At 41.6% G+C, this 19872-nt stretch overlaps 1 protein-coding gene across 1 annotated transcript in view; it reads right to left on the bottom strand.

Annotated features, from left to right (window-relative positions):
* The window catches only part of LOC103088885 (collagen alpha-5(VI) chain-like), a gene marked incomplete at its 3' end in the record, with an annotated part of 75127 nt that overhangs the window by 21562 nt on the left and 33693 nt on the right, over window positions 1-19872 (bottom strand). Inside the window, exons 13-28 of the mRNA XM_007470647.1 lie at window positions 18492-18563; window positions 18132-18158; window positions 17975-18019; window positions 17831-17884; window positions 15899-15961; window positions 15192-15257; window positions 14711-14764; window positions 11252-11287; window positions 10691-10753; window positions 8988-9050; window positions 7730-7792; window positions 6373-6435; window positions 4883-4933; window positions 4760-4795; window positions 3004-3066; window positions 1144-1206 (exon numbers count right to left, since the gene is read on the bottom strand). Of these exons, the coding sequence (XP_007470709.1) occupies window positions 1144-1206; window positions 3004-3066; window positions 4760-4795; window positions 4883-4933; window positions 6373-6435; window positions 7730-7792; window positions 8988-9050; window positions 10691-10753; window positions 11252-11287; window positions 14711-14764; window positions 15192-15257; window positions 15899-15961; window positions 17831-17884; window positions 17975-18019; window positions 18132-18158; window positions 18492-18563 (882 nt within the window). The remainder of the gene's footprint in view (window positions 1-1143; window positions 1207-3003; window positions 3067-4759; window positions 4796-4882; window positions 4934-6372; window positions 6436-7729; window positions 7793-8987; window positions 9051-10690; window positions 10754-11251; window positions 11288-14710; window positions 14765-15191; window positions 15258-15898; window positions 15962-17830; window positions 17885-17974; window positions 18020-18131; window positions 18159-18491; window positions 18564-19872) is intronic.

The following is a 19872-nucleotide window of genomic DNA, read 5'->3' as shown; positions in this document are numbered from 1 at the left end:
AATAGAGTAGGCAGCCCACATCCTACAGAAAATCAGAACTGTGGAGAGTAGGTTCCAAAAGACTGAGTTTAAGAATAACTTAGAGCAACTCCTTAAGGAGAGACTGAGGACCACAGGCATGAGACAGAGAAACCATGGTATACCAGACCAGCATGGCCAAACACAAGAGCAGGAGGATATGGGACCTCCAGGGAGAGCTCCAGAATCTGGAAAGGAGGCAAATCCCGACCAGTCCAGATTGACTCAGGGACCAGATTCTCACTCACATGACTAAGAATACTCACCAGTTCCTTAATTCAAAAGAAAGAAAAGATTGTACCAGAGTATCCTTTACAGTGAGTTGACTATCATTCTACTATGGATTCAGTTTTCCACAAAAGATCCATGTTTTTCTTTTCTTTATAAAGTTGCAAGTTAAAGAACCCCTCCAGGTAGTCAGAAAACAAGCACAATACACAAAACAAGAGAAGCAGTTTCTCCTGTCCTTACACAATGCTTCCTGCACTTCACACACAAAACACAGATGCTGGCAACATTTAGTTCTTATTTGACTGTTCTCTTTAGGGGAGAGAGACATGTTAATGTCATCACAATAACACATAAGGCACTAAAATAGAGATATGGATATCTTGTCAGTGGGAGATGTGCCTGGCTCTGTCCAGGAACGCTTCTAGAGGTGCCATTTCTTTTGTAATTGAATCACAGTGGAAAGTTGCAATTTTATTTCCAAATCTCCCCAGCGTCCATATCGTGAGGTCAGGAAGGCAAAAATAGTGGTTTGGGAAATTCTATCAACCTGTCAGGACACATTAATGAAGTTTATGCATTCTCATCCCTATTTTTAAACCTTCAGTAAAAATTAACAGTCACAGCTCATATTTGCATTGAACTTTATAGTTTATGAAGAGCATTCACATTTGACTATCTGATCCTCACAGCTACCTTTTGAGGTGTTTCCAACAGGACATGTCATTCCCATTTTAGAAGGAAATTGAGAGACCCAGGGACTAGTCCAAGGACACCCAGGTAGCAAGAAGCAGAGTCTGGACTTGAACCAGTGATTCTGACTTTAAATTCTGTGCTCATTCCAGTGGGCACCCTAGGAAGCAGCACATGACCCTTAGTTCTCATGAGTGTACTTACTCTCTTTCCAGGAGGGCCTTGGGGTCCTTGAGAGCCTTCCTCACCTTTCAAGCCTACAGTGAGCTGCAGGTAGAAATATACATGAGTTTCCACATCCTCTATCCATGGAGACTACCTCAGCCTTAATGTGACTTTATAATTAAAAAAAAATTTTTTAGCAAAAACAACTATTAATTCAAGTTAAGCAAATTCCTTATGTGTAATATAAATAGCCATTCTTTCTTTCCCACAGAACTCACAGAAAAATAAATTTTTCCAATAGTTCATTGTTAGTGTATAGAAACACAACTGATTTTTTTTTTTTTTTTTTTTCTTGCGTTATGCGGGCCTCTCACTGTCGTGGCCTCTCCCATTTGCGGAGCACAGGCTCCGGACGCGCAGGCTCAGTGGCCATGGCTCACGGGCCCAGCCGCTCCGCGGCATGTGGGATCCTCCCGAAACGGGGCACGAACCCGCGCCCCCTGCATCGGCAGGCGGACTCTCAAGCACTGCGCCACCAGGGAAGCCCAACACAACTGATTTTTATATGTTGATTTTGTATCCTGCAACTTTACTGAATTTGTTTATTACTTCTAACAGTTTTTAATTAAGTCTTTAAGATTTTCTATCTATAAGATCATATCATCTGCAAACAGACACATTTACTTCTTCCTTTTCAATTTGGATGACTTTTATTTTTTTTCTTGTCTAATTGCTCTAGCTAGGACTTCCAGTATTATGTTGAAAAGGAGTAGTGAGAGTGGACACCTATGTCTTGCTCCTGGTCTTAGCAGGAAAGCTTTCAGCCTTTCATTGTTGAGTGTGATGTTAGTTGTGGATGTTTCAAATATGGCCTTTATTATGTTGAGGTACTTTCCTTCTATACCCAATTTGTTAAGAGTTTTTATATTGAAAGGATGTTGAATTTTGTCAAATGTTTTTTCAGCATTTATTGAGATGATCATATGATTTTTATCTTTCATCCTAAATAGTAATTCTTAATTATTGGTAAACATCCATTTCCCTCTTAGGCTCTTCATTTAGTGATATCCTTTGCTCTGGCACTGGCTGTGCATTTAAATCTAAATTAGTCATATGCTAGAATTGGCGCTTTAAACAAGTGAATACACAAGAGCATACGGAGATCTAATAAAAAGCTGCCATCTGCAAAGAATCAAATAAGAAAAATAATTCCCCACATATATAAGGACATGGGTTGGCTCTATCATTCTCATAACTCAAGGTGATGGATATAGATGCTAATGAAATTTGTCCAGTCAGATGTAAAATATCTGTTGAATTGCATTTCTTTCATGCTGGTAATGACCTTCGATATTACACTGAAACTTTAAAATGAAAGGATGCTTGTCTTGGAATTTTGGTTTTTTAATAAGTATAACACTCTACTCTGCACTTTGCTATTTAGAAGATCTCAACAGCTTTCCTTAAAATGAATACCCCAGGTGACCTTGGCTCTGGGGACTGGAACTGTCAGAAAATGCTCCAGGACACAGTAGGAAGATGTCAACTTCATTTACACTCACAGGGTTAATATTCTGGGCTTTAATATGTGCCCTAGAAAAGACTGGAAGACACTGACACTTTTTAGAATAGCCTTTTATCAATCTGTAAATACTTAAAATAGTTCAGATTCATGGAAACATAGGATTTTAGAGCTGAAAGTAGCTTTTGTGTCATTAAGTTTAACTCCCATGTTATAGAAATAGAGACCTTGAAAAGATGTGTTGAAGAACACACAGCTAGGAAGTGGCATTTCAGATGACCCTGGGTTGGATTGACAATCCACATTTATAATTACAACATAAAAGCCAGAATCTTCCAAAGAAACATTTATTATTTCTGGAATTATAGGTCACTTACTTTTAGTCCCCTAAATCCTTTGGGCCCAGGCCCCCCAGGAATTCCAGGATCACCAACAACACCCTAAAGATTCAGATATAAGAAATCAAGATATTAAAATACTTGCTATGAAAGAATAAAAATAATTCTCTCCAAACCAAAACCTAATTGATCTTATAACTATATCATATATTAAATATTAAATGTCATTTCTTCTTGTCATTTAGAACTAAGTCATTGATACACCTAGGTACTCTCCAAACTATTTTAATTTTCTGAAAATACAAATATTTATGCATCAATATCAATACAATGGCTATTCAATCAGTTACTAAAAATACCTAAAGAAAAATGCTTGAAAATCAAGGAAAACATATGGGGTATTGACTACATAAAGTACTAAATAATGAATTACTTCCTAAATTCATGAATCATTTCTCAAAAAGTTGAAGGTAAAAAGAAATTTATTCTGACTTTGGTGGAAAACTAATTTAACACATCAATATGCTAATTTACCATTTATCTGTAAATTGAAATATGCTAATTTTCTCTCTTTATCAGCAAATTAGAAAATTGGTCCTTTACAATGAGAACTCCTATCCTAACAGTTATTTATATAGTCCCTTCTTGAACCCTTCTCCACCTAAGGGAAGAATCTCTTTTGGTAATTCATCAATTAAAAGCACTTTTAAGGGAATCAAAAATTGGCTATTTTCCTATACTGTAGTTGATTCAATTTACTTAGACATTCTATTTTTTTAATCCATATTTTCTATTTTAATTTGAGCATCAATTATTGGAAGACATACAAGATACTTTATTTAATTAATTTTTATTGATGTATAATTGATTTACAGTGTTGTGTTAGTTTCACGTGTACAGCAAAATGACTCAGTTATACACACACACATATATAATATATATATATATTCTTTTTCAGATTTTCTTGTATAGGTTTTTACAAAATATTGAGTGTAGTTCCCTGTGCTATATATACAGTAGGTCCTTGTTGTTTATTTTATATATAGTAGTGTATGTATGTTAATCTCGAACTCCTAATTTATCCCTCCCCACTTCCCCTTTAGTAATCATAAGTTTGTTTTCTATGTCTGTGGGTCTATTTCTGTTTTGTAAATAAGTTCATTTTTAAGGATGCTTTTTTTTTTTTAAATAAATCTTATTACGGAATTCCAGTGTATAAAACAGATATAACCTGAGCTACTCTGGATGAAATGGAAGGAATGTCTTGTCATAGAGCTTGGAGGTGAATTTCAGGCTGGTAGGCAATGAGGAATTCTAGAAGATGTTTGACCAAGAGAGTAACATAACTAAGTTATACTTTGGGAAAAATCAAGAGAGTAGTGTTTGGGATTAACTGAAGCAGGTTAAAGTTGCAAGTAGGAGACTAATGAGAATATGGTAATCTTTCAGGTAAGAGGAAGTGAAAGCCATGATAATGAAGTACAAAGTACAATAGCAGAAGACAAGAGTTTTGCATGAGATCACCAGGGTACAGAAATCAAGAAAAGGACTAAGGACTAAATTTGAGAGGGTACCTAGAGGTAGGGTTTCAAGACAAGAGACATCAGGCAGTGAAGGACAAATTTTCCAATTGAAAGGTTCATAGGAGTTAAGTATGGTCCTTTCTTCATGAAGCTCAGGCAAACCGATTGTCTTGCTTTTTTTTTTCCTGTTTCATTCAGATCCACAGACTTATCTTAATTCTCAAGTAGAAGGTCAAGATCATGGTAACTTTGACAAGTTATATGCACAATACCTTTTGACCCATATCTCCAAAGAATCCTCTTCGGCCCTGTGATTTTCAGCAGAGAACATACATAAATCAACACACCATTTAATTGATTCACCAATTAAAGAAATAATTGTTTTCCATATTTACCTTTACTCCTTTTCGTCCCATAGGACCATAGCCCGGAATGCCATAATCACCCTGTGAATATATCAGTTCATTTCAATTTCTCAAGAGTGGAAATTAATTGTAACCTATATTGGGGAGATTATGGTGTGAGGATAAAAGCACCGGGGACTTCCAGGTGGAGGGGGCCTGATGAACTTGAACTCTCGGAATATTCATGCCGTTTAGTTTTCAACACTTCCTGGTATATGCCCTGGTACTTCTTTGCTCAGCTCCACTGTGCAGACATGACAGGAAGCAGATGGATTGTCACTTAAGACTAGTCGAGTCAGTGGCAGTTACTTGCCTGGAAAATTAGGAGCTGGTCCAAAGAACACTGGGTGAGGAATTCCCCAAAAAGGAATTGTAAATGGACAATAAACATATTGAAAAATATTATCCTCACTAGTAACCAAAGAAATGCAATTTGAAACAGTAATGAGACATCATTTTTGGTCAGTAAAATTGGTAAAGATGAAATAAAAGAAAGTGACAATACCCATTGTTGGTGTGTATGCCCTGAAGTGAGCACTCTTCCTGCACAACACAAGGGTACATACGTCCTTGGAATTTTCCTAAGGACACTTTGCAATAGAGTTCAAATCCTTAATTAAACATGTACATATTCCTTGAACCAGCTATGCTACTTCTAGAAATTTCTATATAGAAATTAATTATGGTTTTATCCAAAAACTTAGTTACATACAAGAATATTCATTGCTGTCCTATTTTAAGACAGTGAAAATCTGAAAGCAAACTAAATATCCAGTAATAAGAAGTTGGTCAAGTGAACTAAGGTATATACATTCAGTAGAGTATTTTGAAGCTATTGAAAGTAACTTTGAGGGAAAAATATAATGACATGGAAGTATGCCCATGATGCATTGTTAATAGGGAAAAAGAATTTTTTTTCTATCTCCAGGATATTAATGATAAATATTTAAAAATGGTGGGATTATGGGTAATTTTTCTTTCCCATTTCCCATGTTTCATGCTTAGTCAATTTTCTACAATATCTATGCCTAATATTTGTAATAAACGTTATTTTTGAAAAGAAATTAATTTTTTCCTATTTTCTTCTTATATTGACTGCTTTATGAACTGAGACTCTGGTACAGCCAGAGCAACTAGAACAGATACCCTGTTTCTTGATCCTACTACCCTCTTGTCAATCTGGAGTTTTACAAGAAGTCACCTGATTTTCAACTGACATGGCCATATAGGTTGTTAAAATACTGAGCTCATTCATTATTCTCTCTGCATTCTCCTTTCCCTCTTGCCGTTCTCCCTTTGTTTTAGCAGACAGACTAGCTATAGAATGAGTGCTTCAGGGAGCAGGAGGAATGTCCCTACATCTTCCTAGGAGGTCCCAAAATACCTTCAGGACCCCAGGTGCTTAAGCTAATGCTGTCAGCCCCCTTCTCTTTACTGAGTCCTTGGAGCTGCTAAAGGGTAAGAGTCCTAAAACCTCATACTTGCTTTCCTTGTGGTCCAGCTTGCCCCAGTGGCCCTGGATCTCCAGGAATTCCAGGTTCTCCCTAGTGAGACAAGGAGAGCTTCAGATCAGTAAAAATCAAACCTGGCTCCCACCATAGGATGTTCTGTCCACTAGTTGGGGACACTCAGGGTTCTCAGTGAGGGTTCAATGCTCAGCAAGCTAGGGAGTGTAGGAAACAAATAATGATCTTCCCAAAGGCAAGCAGGAAACACCAGCACAGCCCAAAGCTGGACTCAGTACTGCCTTCCCAGTGCTATAGAAGGACTAAAGGAGAAGAGAAAGAGTGGAAAATTTACTCCAGGGAAAGTGGATTCATTTGCTGATTTATTCACCCATCCAACAGTTATTTATTGTCCTGGAAAAGGAACTGTTGAACATGACCAATGTGGTCCTGCCCTCACCAAGAATACTCTGGTTAGAATGAGAGACAATTAGGCAATTCTACACTGTGTGATAAAGTTCAGGGTGCTATGGCAGCAGAGAGAAGTGGACTCTAAGTCAGATTTGGTGGGGCGGGCAGGCTGGCTGCCTGAAGGAAGGGAGCAGGGATGCTGAGGCTTAAAGGATAAGTTGTGTGAGCTGGAAGAAGGACCGAGGGAGGAGTGAGAATGGAGGAGGAAGGCACAGTAAGAAGCCTGGGCAAGCATACAGGAGGGAGATGAGCTAGGAAGCCTTAGAATTAAACAGGGTCAAAGCGTCTTCTAAGCTACTGGAAAATTTGGAGATTTTCTTAAGGGTCATCCAAAGGTAAGACCAGTGACATAATCTGTGGGACTCAAATGAAATCATGGGCCCTTAACTCAAAAGCAAACTTTCCAGACTGTGATAGCAGAGCTTGAGGCCAAGTAGGGGTGCCTTCTAAGCGAGGCCGCCTGTGTGACTGAATGGGTCCCAGGCCCATGAAGCTGGCCCTGGGGGAGGGAGCTGCTGAAAGGTTTTGAGCAGGGGAGTGAGATTCTGAACAGGCCAACAGTCTGTTCTCTAACAATCTCCAATAAGGACGTTTCTGAGAAGGTAGGTTGAGTTAGACTGAGAACTGTATGCATGAACAGATCTGAGTTCTGACATCCCCCATGCCCCTGGCCCACCAAGTGCCTTAATGCATTCAGGAAACCAGCAAGTTGAGTTTATCAGAGTTGTTTCATAATAGGTGAATAAACCTTGTCTCTCCCAGTGAAATGGGACAGTTTCAGAGAGGAAGGAGAAGAATATTGGCAGAAAGCTGGTGAGTGGTTGATTGTGCCTGGATCATGTGAAGAATTAACATGAAAATGAAGAAAAAAAAATGGAGCTGCTCTTCTCAGTGTCTGAAATCTGTAAGAAATAACACTTACCTTTTTCCCCAAAAGTCCAGGCCTTCCAACACTCCCTTTATCTCCCACTGGTCCAGGAGCACCCTGAAAGAATATAGGAAACACAGATGTTGATGCTACAGCAATTTGTACAAAACCTATTAGATTAGTTTTGCTTTTCTTCGTGTCATTTGTAACAATTTCTTTATGCCTCCTTAACAAGAAACCCAGCCTGAAACCAGGTGACTCGGGCTACAGTCCTGGTTAGAGGACCCCAAGTCTTCATTGGCAGGGACATCACTAGTCCAAATGGGGACTTAGTGAGAAATAAGGCACTCTTGACACAACACATGTTATTTTGTTAGAACAAGACATTGTGCTGTCATTGTCACTTTTGTGCTCTGTGCCATCCACACATATACAATGGGATGTCAAATGTGTTTCAGTTTCCCGATCTGCAAAGGGGCAAAACGGTCTTTCACAAATATGCTGGGAAGATAACTGAGCAAACATGGGTATCACTTGCCTTCTAAACTCTCACTATCTGAGCTGAAAAACTGAATAGATTCAGAAGTTTTTTTCTTTTTTTTTTTTTTTTTGCGGTACGCGGGCCTCTCACTGTTGTGGCCTCTCCCGTCACGGAGCACAGGCTCCGGACGTGCAGGCTCAGCAGCCATGGCTCACGGGCCCAGCCGCTCCACGGCATGTGGGATCTTCCCAGACCGGGGCACAAACCCGTGTCCCCTGCATCGGCAGGCGGACTCTCAACCACTGCGCCACCAGAGAAGCCCAAGATTCAGAACATTTTTAATACGAATCTCTCACCATCCAAACTCTCATTACTTACTGTCAGAAATTTGGGAATCAAATAGTTTCAAAGGGTGAATTCAAAGCTGAACTTAAGAATCAAATAAATTTGGGTAGCGAGGGATCTTTGCAGAGTCCATTTCAAATATCTATAGTCAATGGAGATAGGCATGGCACCGATAATTTTTTAAAGTTAGAAAAAGCAGAATAATGTATCAGGTTTTGAAATGTTCATGAGTCAGCAAGATGTACATTCTTCTAAAGGCTTCCTTCAGGCGGATAAAGTGGGTTTGTGCTTTCCAAGTCAAACCCCCGGGAAGGAGAAAGGCGAATGTACAAGGAATCTGAGCTGTGCTAAAGATTTGTCCCAAGTTAATCCCCAAATGAAATACTCCATACTAGATAATATAAAATAAACTCTATGTGAAGATGTCTTTGAAGCAAGAGGAAAATGAAGGTTGGAGACCATTGAGGTACCATCTGAGTCACACACCTGAGGTCCTTTGTGCCCCTCGTTTCCCTTCTCTCCTTTCCTGCCGCGAAGTCCATTTGACCCCTTTGGTGGTAACAAAAGAAACACAATGCAATGAAGTAAATGAAAACTGACTTTCTTTTTGGGCCTCTCACTGTTGTGGCCTCTCCCGCTGCGGAGCACAGGCTCCGGACACGCAAGCTCAGCGGCCATGGCTCACAGGCCCAGCCGCTCCGCGGCATGTGGGATCTTCCCGGACTGGGGCACGAACCCGTGTCCCCTGCCTCGGCAGGTGGACTCTCAACCACTGTGCCACCAGGGAAGCCCGAAAACTGACCTTCTTCATTAGTACTTTTGAAACACCTGCACGGAAAAGCATCTATCCAGCCCTTCAAGCAGCTTTAACACTGCGATTAAGCATGTCTCAGAAGAGGAGTTGAAAGGAGACCCAGACTCAGTGGAGCAGCTCTTATAAAGAAATATCCTGCCTGGGTGTAAGACCTCATCCCTCTGTGGCAGGGAGAAATGGAAAAGAGACTAAAAGGAGAAATAAAGCCCATAGAAGAAGGAAGTGAGACATAAACAATAGTCAGATGGATTCCTTTGATGGGGCAGGTTACCTGGGCCAAAGTGCATCAATGTGTAAAAGAGAAAGCAAGTTAGCACAAAAGGACATTTTAGCAGCAGATCCCTATCAGAGGAATTAAAGCATATTTTTTTGGTCATATTTCCCATCAAATGCATGGTTCTCATATGGTTCTCTCACACAGAAAGAAAAGCTAGAGGTGCTGGTATTGTTTCTCATCACCAAAGCAGCAGCTGTAAGATGTCCTGGTTGCCCAGTGCAAATGGTGGTTACAGCCCCTGGGCTGGCCTTGTTTCACAGCCTGAGCATCAAAGGGACCCTGGAGGGGCTGAGGTAATGTCACCCCTCTCCCTACAAAGTCTGGGGATGGATTTAGGCTGGTCCCATGGTTACTCATTCTAGAGGACACCAGAACCACGCAAGAGAATTCCAAATTCAGGCTTAGTATGAAGAATCTAGAACTTTCTAGAAGAAAAATGAACTCCTGGAAAGGTCTTAGGATGGACACATCTATGTAGGCAGGTCCTTCCAGACAAGTTCAGGCTTAAAGTAGACTCCATCAGGTGACTATGTACCCATGTGTTGCAAACCATTCTCTAGGATGACCCTGGCATATTTCTGACATGGAAAAGAAACAGAGATGTCCTAATTCTTATGCCCATCTTATTAATGATATGACCAAGCAAAACTGCAGATGACTCACATAGAGCCCTATCAGTGATATTCCAGAGCACTGTCACCCCCTATAGAGTCAGCTTTGGAAGAGGTGAGTAATAGTTGCCAATTCCTAACTTTCCTTCATTGGAGTCTGCGTGCAGAACCTCACTTAAGAAAAATCAATTTGTTGATCTGGATACTGATTACTAACATAGTATTAAGGTCTCAATAATTCACTATGACTAAAATGCAGACATGATGCCAGGTATACACAAGAGCAAGCCTTTCTTCTATCAGTGAGCTGCAAATTTTGACAGAGCAAAATCACCCACCCTCAATGGGAAATGTAGAATCCCAGAGAAATGAACCATGGAGGAGGGCGGGGGCAGCTTCAAATTGTCTCAGTTATTTATTTTTATACAGAATTACATCTTCCCATCAGAATAACAACATTATCAGTATTACAAATATTGCAACATACCTGTGAGCCTCGTAATCCTTCAGCTCCTGATACACCTTTAAGTCCAGGGTTCCCTGGTCCCCCCTGATGGATGAGTTTTCAGTGTTAAGATTCTCCTCACATGGTTTCCATATATGTTTACTCTTCATAGTACCTAGTGCTTCAGGGCTTCAGGGCATGGTACCCAGGAACTATCTTGTCTGACTCTTGGCTCATGTCCTACTTGACCTAGGATTGTACTCTTCCAAACTGTCTGAGAATTGAACTCCAGGTCATTTCTTACTCTAAGACAGAATTTCACTCTCTTGCAGTCAATGCCCAGGGTGTGTGAATAGCACAGCCTGCAGGGCTGCACAGGTCCCCTGTCTCTGAAGTGTCTGTGAAGGAGGCTTGCCTTAGGTCAGGCCTGTCCTGTGTCTGGCGGTCTAACTGATCCCCCAGGCAGTGGGACTCATGTCCAGTGCTCAGCCTTTCCTACAGCAGCCGCATCAAACGCTAACTCATTGGCAGTACCATCTGCCTGTGAGACATCTCCTTGGCCTCACCTCCCACAGAGGATGGCGGCGGGGAAAGGATACTCACCGAGGCACCCCGGACTCCCCTCTGGCCTTCTCTTTCCTGGATCAGAAAAGAAAAACTGTTAGTGTGTGGGTGTCTGGATGGAGACGCCTTAGAGGCAACCCGAACTGTCTTGTCCCTGACAGACAGAGTAATGAGCAGCTCGCAGAAATGGTTTCCCCGAATCGCTCTCCAAAGACAAGTTTACAAACTGGGCATTTAATTACCAACATTTGGAGGATTGATCGCAAACCAATCCAAAAGTCATTACAGACCTAGCTCCAGTCTGACAACCTTGGCAATTATCCGGGAGGCTGTTTGGAGAATGAAATCATCCTGAAGCACCTGTCTGATACCTCCCCTCTCCAGCAAATCCTACAAAGCACTGTCTGCTGATCAGAGGTTTCCTACATGAGAACAAGCTGTGCCATATCCGTCTCTCTCTGTCCTGGGTCCCTGATACTATCTTAGGGGGGAGTACAAACTCGTTATACACAGTGCTTGCCATGGGCCCACTGGGGTTAGACTCCATGGAATTCTCCAAGGAGGAAATGGCTGATGGGGTCAGGTCAGCTCTGTGCTGGTCCAAATGCCACCATCAGGGTTGTCTGAGAAAAGCTGGTCTGAAGCTAAAATCTGGCAGCACCTCTCCAGAAGCTACCTCAAATTGCCAGTGCAGGCTCTCCACCTAGTGGCTGTCTCTGCTTTCCAGAGGGTAGCCAAGCGGGAAGAAGATCCAAGCCCCAGATCCTAACTTTCTCCCTAAATAGCAATGATGAGTCTACTCTCACCCCTTACTTCCCACCTCTGCCTCGTTGAGAGAGCTGCAGAACATCTCATCCATTGATCTACTTTGTGTGGTGATAAACAACTATGATTATTTTATGTACAAAACAAATACTTAAAACTTTTTCCTACTGTTCACTTGGAAAGGTAGCCATGGAAATGATTTCAGAGCAGCTGTTTTCTTTCAACTGCCCAGCTTCTGAACCTCCTTAGAATAAAACACCTGACCAAATATCATCTCCACCAGTTTGGCTGATGATTAGAATTCTTCCACGGAGGTTCTACCTCTCGATTCAGGTACTCTTTGCTTTTAAAGTGCAAATACCCTTTGGGAGAAGTTACCCATTGTAACTTGTCAGCCGTTTGTACCTTGATGTGACTCACAGAACTCTTGACAGATGAAAGCAGAGCAGAAACAGTACAGCTTGAAGCCACTGTTTCCATGATGTCATAATTCTGTCTACATTAAAAAGCAAGGATAAAATAGCATTCCTATTTTAGTAGTACAATGGTTAGGGACGTGTCCTCAGAAGTCAGACAGCCTTGAGCTCACCCCTGCCCTTTAAAGCCTGGGTGGCACAGAGCAATTGCACAATAGGTCTGAGCCTGGCTGATTAGGAGTGAGACTCCCTGGGTTCAAACCCCAGCTCTACCATTTACCTATCCTGATTCTGGGCAACTTGTCCAAGGTTTCCTGCTTTTTCTCATCTGTAAAATGGATATAATAATAGTATCTACCTGATAGATTTGTTATGAGGATTAAACAAAGTAATATTTGAAAGTGATTTGATTGGGACCTGGCACAAAATATGTGCTCTAGAAGTATAGATACTATTATTTATATGTATTCCTTGTGCCTGACAGGCCAAAGGCAATGGGCCTGGAACATGGTTTCAAATGCTCTGGTTCTTAGAACATGGATCCGTTGCTTTGTCAATAGCTGGGGCAACAATTAATTTACACAGGTTGAAATTCTGTCATGTGGGAGGAGATGTCTTAGTTTTGCTTGTGTTTTTAGAATTTGTCATCCATTTAAGATCCCCTGACCATCATAGAGAATTCTAGCCTTCACTGGAAAGGTGAAGGAGGGGGTAGAAAAGCCATTGTTTTATATCCATCCATATTGATTTGTTTAATTACAAAGGAGGAGATGGGCAGGAAAGTGGGTGAGGATGGGGGAGGGAGGCTGAGAGCCTCCTGTCCATGGAGTGACTTAAAGTCATTGGCTGGTTTGTCCAAGTAATAATCCCCTACCCCACCCCGCTCTTTTTTAAAAAGTGCCTGATGGATGATGACAGCTATAAAGCTATTTCTAACCAAAAGTATTTTCTCTTAAACCAACAAAACTATATATTTATCTTTAAAATTAATAGCATTTAGTTCATCTTGATGTTCTCCTGCTTCCTCTGATTAATTTTAATTCTCTTGTATGGAGAGGTGGGCAAAGTCCCAAAGAATTTCACCAGAAGTACTGGGAGGCCTAAGCCATCCAACTGCAGACCCTTTCCCTTAAGAAGGTAAGAGGAACTAAAACATTCATCCACTATCTCTCCCAGAGGGGGAGGCGACCAGCCACAGCTTTCAAAGTGGTGAGAAGATTCCAAGTTTGTGACAGAAAAGGAAGCCACGTATTTTCAGTGTCCTCGTGAACAAAACAGGGCCAAATCTACATTTGGACATTATTCTCTTTTGATGATCTCCGTTCTGAGTGCATGATGAAAGGGTTTCTAACACACTGTAAATATCCTAACTTTGGTACTCCACAAAGGGAAAAGTGATTTCTTGGTTGTTCCTTAAAAAGAAGCAGAAATCGGGCTTCCCTGGTGGCGCAGTGGTTGAGAGTCCGCCTGCCGATGCAGGAGACACGGGTTTGTGTACCGGTCCGGGAAGATCCCACATGCCACGGAGCGGCTGGGCCCGAGAGCCATGGCCACTGAGCCTGCGCGTCCGGAGCCTGTTGCTCCGCAACAGGAGAGGCCACAACAGTGAGAGGCCCGCGTACACCAAAAAAAAAAAACAAAAAAAAAAAAAAAAAAAAGAAAAAAAAAAAGAAGCAGAAATCCAACATTTCTGTTTTAGGCTTGATATCACATGGGATGCTGTAAAATTACAACAGCAGCTTCAGGTTGCCACTGGTTTGGCCCTAATTGCCAATGTTTTGGTTTATTCAGGAAGAATTTATCTGTAATTCTTCTTTCCCTTTGGCGACATATGAGGAGGAAGAGAGCACATTTACCTATTTCTTAATATTCTACAGAAGCTCAAATATGCTAAGCTACTGGAGGAAGGTTTTTATGTGAAAACCACTGGCTCTCTTCAAAGACATTTAAAAGTTTCTGGAAGGTGGAAAGGGAAAGGCAGACTGTCACAGTGGTTCTCAACCAGGGGCAGTTTGCCTCAACACTGCATCCCCATTACCCCCGACTAACATTTGGCAAGACCTGCAGGCATTTTTGGACATCACAACTGGGGAGGAGTGGGTGCTACTGACATCTAGTGGGTAGAGACCAGGGATGCTGCAAAACATCCTATAATGCACAGGATAGCCCGTCACAACAAAGAATTACCTGGCCCCAAAAGACAACAGTGTCAGTATATCTGCCCTGGATCAGCTAACTGCAGCAACACATATTCTGAATGTCTCTTGGCATCTCCAGGTGATAAGGAGGGGAAATAAATGTCCACAGAAATACTTACACTGCTCCCTCTGGAACTAGGACTGCCTTGTGTCCCTTTCGGGCCGGTTCTACCCTAGAAACACAATTGTTCCCCCAAGATCATAAGAAAAAAGATTCTGAGTAAATGACAAAGACATCAGCATAAAAATCTCAAGCACTATTAAAACAGAACAAATGTGTCGTGCCAGAATGTTTCTGCATATTAACCCTATTGGGTATATATCCATTAAAGAGGAAAATGGTATAGCAACACACACTGCTAATGACCAATTTCCCCATATAATAATATCACCTGCTAGAAACTTAATAACTTTGCCCATTGAGGTGTAACCTACTACAGGCATACCTTATTTTAAGAAAATAAAGCTCTCTTAAATGGGAAATTAGGGTTGATTGTTCAGTTAGAAAAACTGCTATGTATTTTACTAAATAATTTAGACTTTAGGAAAACCTCAGCTCAATAACAGAATTAATCAACTCATATATGTAAAATAGATTACTTGTCTTCCTTGTTTTCCTTTGGAGCCCTTTTGTCCTTTGATGTTATTGCTTTGTCCTGGATTACCCTAGGGGAAGATTTAAATAAAAAGTACTTTAGAATCAAGAAATATCAGCTTTCTTTTCTTTTTCTCAAAATGGTACAATATTAAGAACTAAACTAATTTGGGTTAAGTAACGAGAGGTGTGAGAAAATTCTCCATATTTGAAACTCACAAATAAAAAAAAAATGAAACAATATTTCTCCAAGTCTGAAGGAGGCTCAGTGATAAATGAAGAACTAAAAGAGTGCTTGCCGAAGCTATGGCAATTTTCCCTTCTCTGTACCGGCAGCTTCACTGATGCACTCATCCAAACATGCTTACGCCAGTCTCTCAAAGGTGTAGTAAGATTCCCCTATAATCGAATCTTCAAATAGGGAATCAATAATGTTAGAAACCCAATAAGCAAAATTATGGAAATTTCTTTCCCAAAGGAACTTGGAAGTCTCAAGATACATAAGGATGAATTAGATGGAATTTTAGTTCCCATCTCTGAATTTTTGACATAATCAGCCCAAATCAGATGCAGGTTTTCCCCAAACCAATAAGCCTCAGTCAACACCTACCACCCCCTCCCAAGACATGCCTTTGCCTATAGGTTAGCAGGAGACACAAGAAGTGTGGAGTAAACTACACAATTAAGAGCCACTTGGGCCCCAGTAACTTACAGGATCCCCTGGGAAGCCCTTCTCCCCATGTCCCCCAGGAGGGCCTCTGGAACCTGGGCTGCCCTGAAAACAATAAAATGAGCTTCTGAGTTAGCTTGTTGGAAAGTGTTAAAATGTCAAGGGTCGTGGTGTTTGGAGGGGAGAAAATCAATGAGACAAAATGATCCACGTTCCTCTATCCCAGCCAGATTCCCTTTGACCTCTCAAGCAGTACAAGGTCCAGTTTTAAGCCTACAGTCAGGATTATTTATAAAAAGGCTGGGAAAAGGGAAAACTTCTCATGGTCTAGCAGAGTACTGCCCAGCAGAACTTTCTACAGAGATGGAAATGTTCTCCATCTGCACTGTCCCATACGGTAACCACTGGCCATAGTTGGCTGTCTAACACACGAAATGCGGCTAATACAACTGAGAGCAGAATTTTTCATTTTAGTTAATTTGAATTTAAGTAGTCACATATTGCTAGTGGGTATCGTATTGGACATCCCAGCCAGTCTAGCAACTTCTGACATCTGTAATTAAATTGTCCACTGGAAACCACCACTGCGATGTTCCACTGTCACCTCAAACTCAACTGTTCCCAACTAAACTTGCCCAAGCTGGGATTCTTGCAGGCATTTTGACTGGCTTCTCATTCCCTGCTTCTTTGGTTACCTGGAGATCTGATATCCCGGAGTCAGAACTAGGGTGAGACAAACAAGGTACCTAGGGTGCAACATTTAGGCAGGTACTCACACTTTGCTTCACTCTGAGAATGAGTGCTTCCTTAAATTTTGCACACTAGGTCCTCACTCCAGCCTGGACCCTGTTACAACCTTCATGGGTCTCGTGTCTCTTGCTTGAAGGCTTCATCACTTCTCATCTTGATTATTACAGATCTGCCTCTCATATTTGCCTTGCATCTATGTCATCCCCCATGCATCCTCCACACTACTGTCACGGAATATTTCTAAAATGCAAATTCGATTGTGACCTCCCTACTTACAATTTTTCTAAGGCTCCCCATTCCTTAATGGCTAAAATCCAGACTCCTCCTCCATGGCTCACCAGTGCCTTCACCAGCTCTTCCCACCCGCTCTTGAACCTCACCTCCCTCCACCTGTACCCTAAAGCTCACACCAAGGAGAACAACTTACATGGCCCCCAAGCCCCCAGGTCTTTGCTTATGCTGTTCCCTCTGTCTGGACTGCCATTTCTCCACGTCTTACTAATTCCTATTCATCTTCAGCTCAGGGATCATTTCCTTCAGGAAGGTTTCCTGCACTCCCTCCCCACCCTGCAGAGTTAGGTGTCCTTCTCTGGGCTCCCACCTAGTTACCTATAACATGACCCCAACCACATACTGTGTCGTCATTAGCTATTGATATGTCTGTCTCTCCAACTACACCAGGGGATCCTTGAAGACAAGGACAGTGTGGTTCATCTCTGAGTCGTTAGCACATAACTCAGTGCCTGACACATGCCAGGTATTCAGAAGTATTTGATAAATAAGTGAATCAGAACATAAAAGGAGAGCTGCTTGGAACCAAGGAGGCACACATTAATGAGTGTCAAAATGAATTGAAAATAAAAAAATTTTTCTCTGTGATTTGCTACACCAAGGCCACCAAAATAATTTTGTCTCTTTCTCTTGCTTTTTATTTTTTTCTGATACAATAAAGAGAAGAAGTAAGCTGCTAACAGGCAAATGCATTCATTTGCAGACTTCTGAAAAACATGCTCATAGAAGATCCTTGCAAGTCTTGAATCTTTCTAGCTGGAAATTCTTAAAAACTGCACAGTTACCCACTTGCCCCAAATGGGGATGTAGCATCTATTCGGTGGTAATAGGCTTCATTACTGTCAACTTTATTCCTCATAACCTGTGACACACAACAATGAAGACTATCTCTAACACCAAATTCTCCTTCTTTGATGTACTGAAAAGTGTTACCTGGGACCCTGGATCACCCTTTTCTCCCTTTTTCCCAGGAAGTCCATGAAAGCCCTAAAAGAAGACAAGGCAAACAAAATTCCCATTAAAGAAATACATCAACCTCATGACGACTTTATGGTACTTGAGGAAAAACGGCTTTACCTCTTCCCCATAGAGTCCATCAATCCCATCGTCTCCATGTTCTCCCTGAAAGACAAAGATGGGCAGCAATCAGGTCAAGGGAGATCTCTGCCACGTGCTTATCAGTAAACTAAGCCCATGAGGAAGTGAACTTTGACTGAAGAAGTAACTACCGTACCTTATATCCAGCAAATCCTTTGGCTCCCTGTAAAAGATTAAATATCTCTCACTGGCATGTCAAGGAGAATGTGGATTCACAGTCTATTGGGGCAGGAAGGTGCTGCCTCCGTTAAGAGAGTGATTTTGTATTTCTTTGGTAGCTTCTGGGTTTCCAACCACAAAGAGCTTACAGGTGGAATTTAATAATGCTCAAAATTTCTTGGGATGACTAAATAGACTTACTCTGCAGAAGAGGAAACTAACATGTAATTGGAGAAAGGGAAAGTGGGAGGGGGGATGGAAGAGCGATCACAGAAGAGGGAGGGGATGGAGGAGAGTCGGAGAGGATGCCATAGAGAATTTAAAATACAATGTTTACCTTTTGACCCCGCTCCCCTGGACATCCTTCAATCCCTCTATCTCCTTGGGGTCCAGTGTCTCCTTGTCTTCCCTAAGGAAAGGTACCCAAACAGGTATCCAAAGTGACTCTTTTGCCAGAAGCTGCCAGCTGTTTACTTTTCAAGAGTGAAGCCAGAGCAGCTGGACACTCTGAGCTCTAGACAAAGCACTCTCTCCTACAAATTCATTAATTAACTCTGGTTTTCCCCTCGATTCAAGCATTTTCCCTTCAGGGCTTTCTTACAGATCCAAGATCACACAAAGGTGTGGGATGGGCTCAGTTGCTTCCCTGCCCTTATCAGAAAGCACAGCCAAAGGTTTGAAGTCACTTCACTTTGCAGCCACATTCCCAGTGCTCCACTGATACATGTTGGCCCTAACATCTTGCCCAGGCCCTAACGCTGGCCTGAAAAACTCAGAATTGCTCACGGCAGAGAAGCAAGTTTGTGTCAGGGGACAAGAACTGAGTAGAAGCAGTTGATAGGAAATGACACTGCCCCAAGCCAGTGCTCACGGGAAGGACCACCAGGTTAAAGATCCCCAAAGTTAGAGCATCCACACAGGGAAGAGCACTCAAGGTCAATGACATGTGCCTCTCCCATTAGTCTGCCTTCTCCCAGGAAATATTTAAATACAGGTAAGGGCTAGAATAAAATGAGTCTCAAGAGAAGAACAATATTGTGTTTCCTGAGAACAGGAACCCCCAACTGTCTCTTCTCCCATTGTGTCCCTGGTGCCTGGCTCAGATCTGGGTGCACAGAAGGTGCTAATGGTTTGCTGTATGGATAAATACTCATCTAGCAATTAACTTAGTTCTTTCTTTCCTGGTAGGTGAGGGGAGAGGTGATTTTCCTTTTGCTGCTTTGCTTTCTTTATTCTGAGGATTGTATCCAGTAAAAGCAGGAGGCCTCACCTATGGCCACAGTTGCTGAGAGCCAGCTGTGGGCTCACAGTCAGGCTTTGGGTGACACTTCCCCTCACTCAAACCCTAGCTGGCTCAGTAGGCTCCATGACCCCTCTGCAGGTACAGGGTGGGTAAATTACAGTCTTAGAGGAATTTATAAGTGTTTACAGATGAGGAAACCGAGGTTCAAGAAGTTACATATCGTGTTAAGGTTTCACGTCTAGATCAGCCCTTGACTGTCTGATTTGAGAGCCTATACATTTATTTATTTATTTATTTATTTATTTTCAGATCTCAAAAATGATTTTATTATTCTTTTGTTTTGAATTTTAGAATTTTATTTTTTTATACAGCAGGCTCTTATTAGTTATCCATTTTATACATATTAGTGTATATATGTCAATCCCAATCTGGGAGCCTATACTTTTTTTTTTTTTTTTTATTACGTGGGCTTCTC

This window comes from Lipotes vexillifer, unplaced genomic scaffold (genome assembly GCF_000442215.2).
Source record: "Lipotes vexillifer unplaced genomic scaffold, Lipotes_vexillifer_v1.1 scaffold418, whole genome shotgun sequence".
Lineage (NCBI taxonomy): Eukaryota > Metazoa > Chordata > Mammalia > Artiodactyla > Lipotidae > Lipotes > Lipotes vexillifer.
This window is presented reverse-complemented; position numbering and strand designations above follow the sequence as displayed.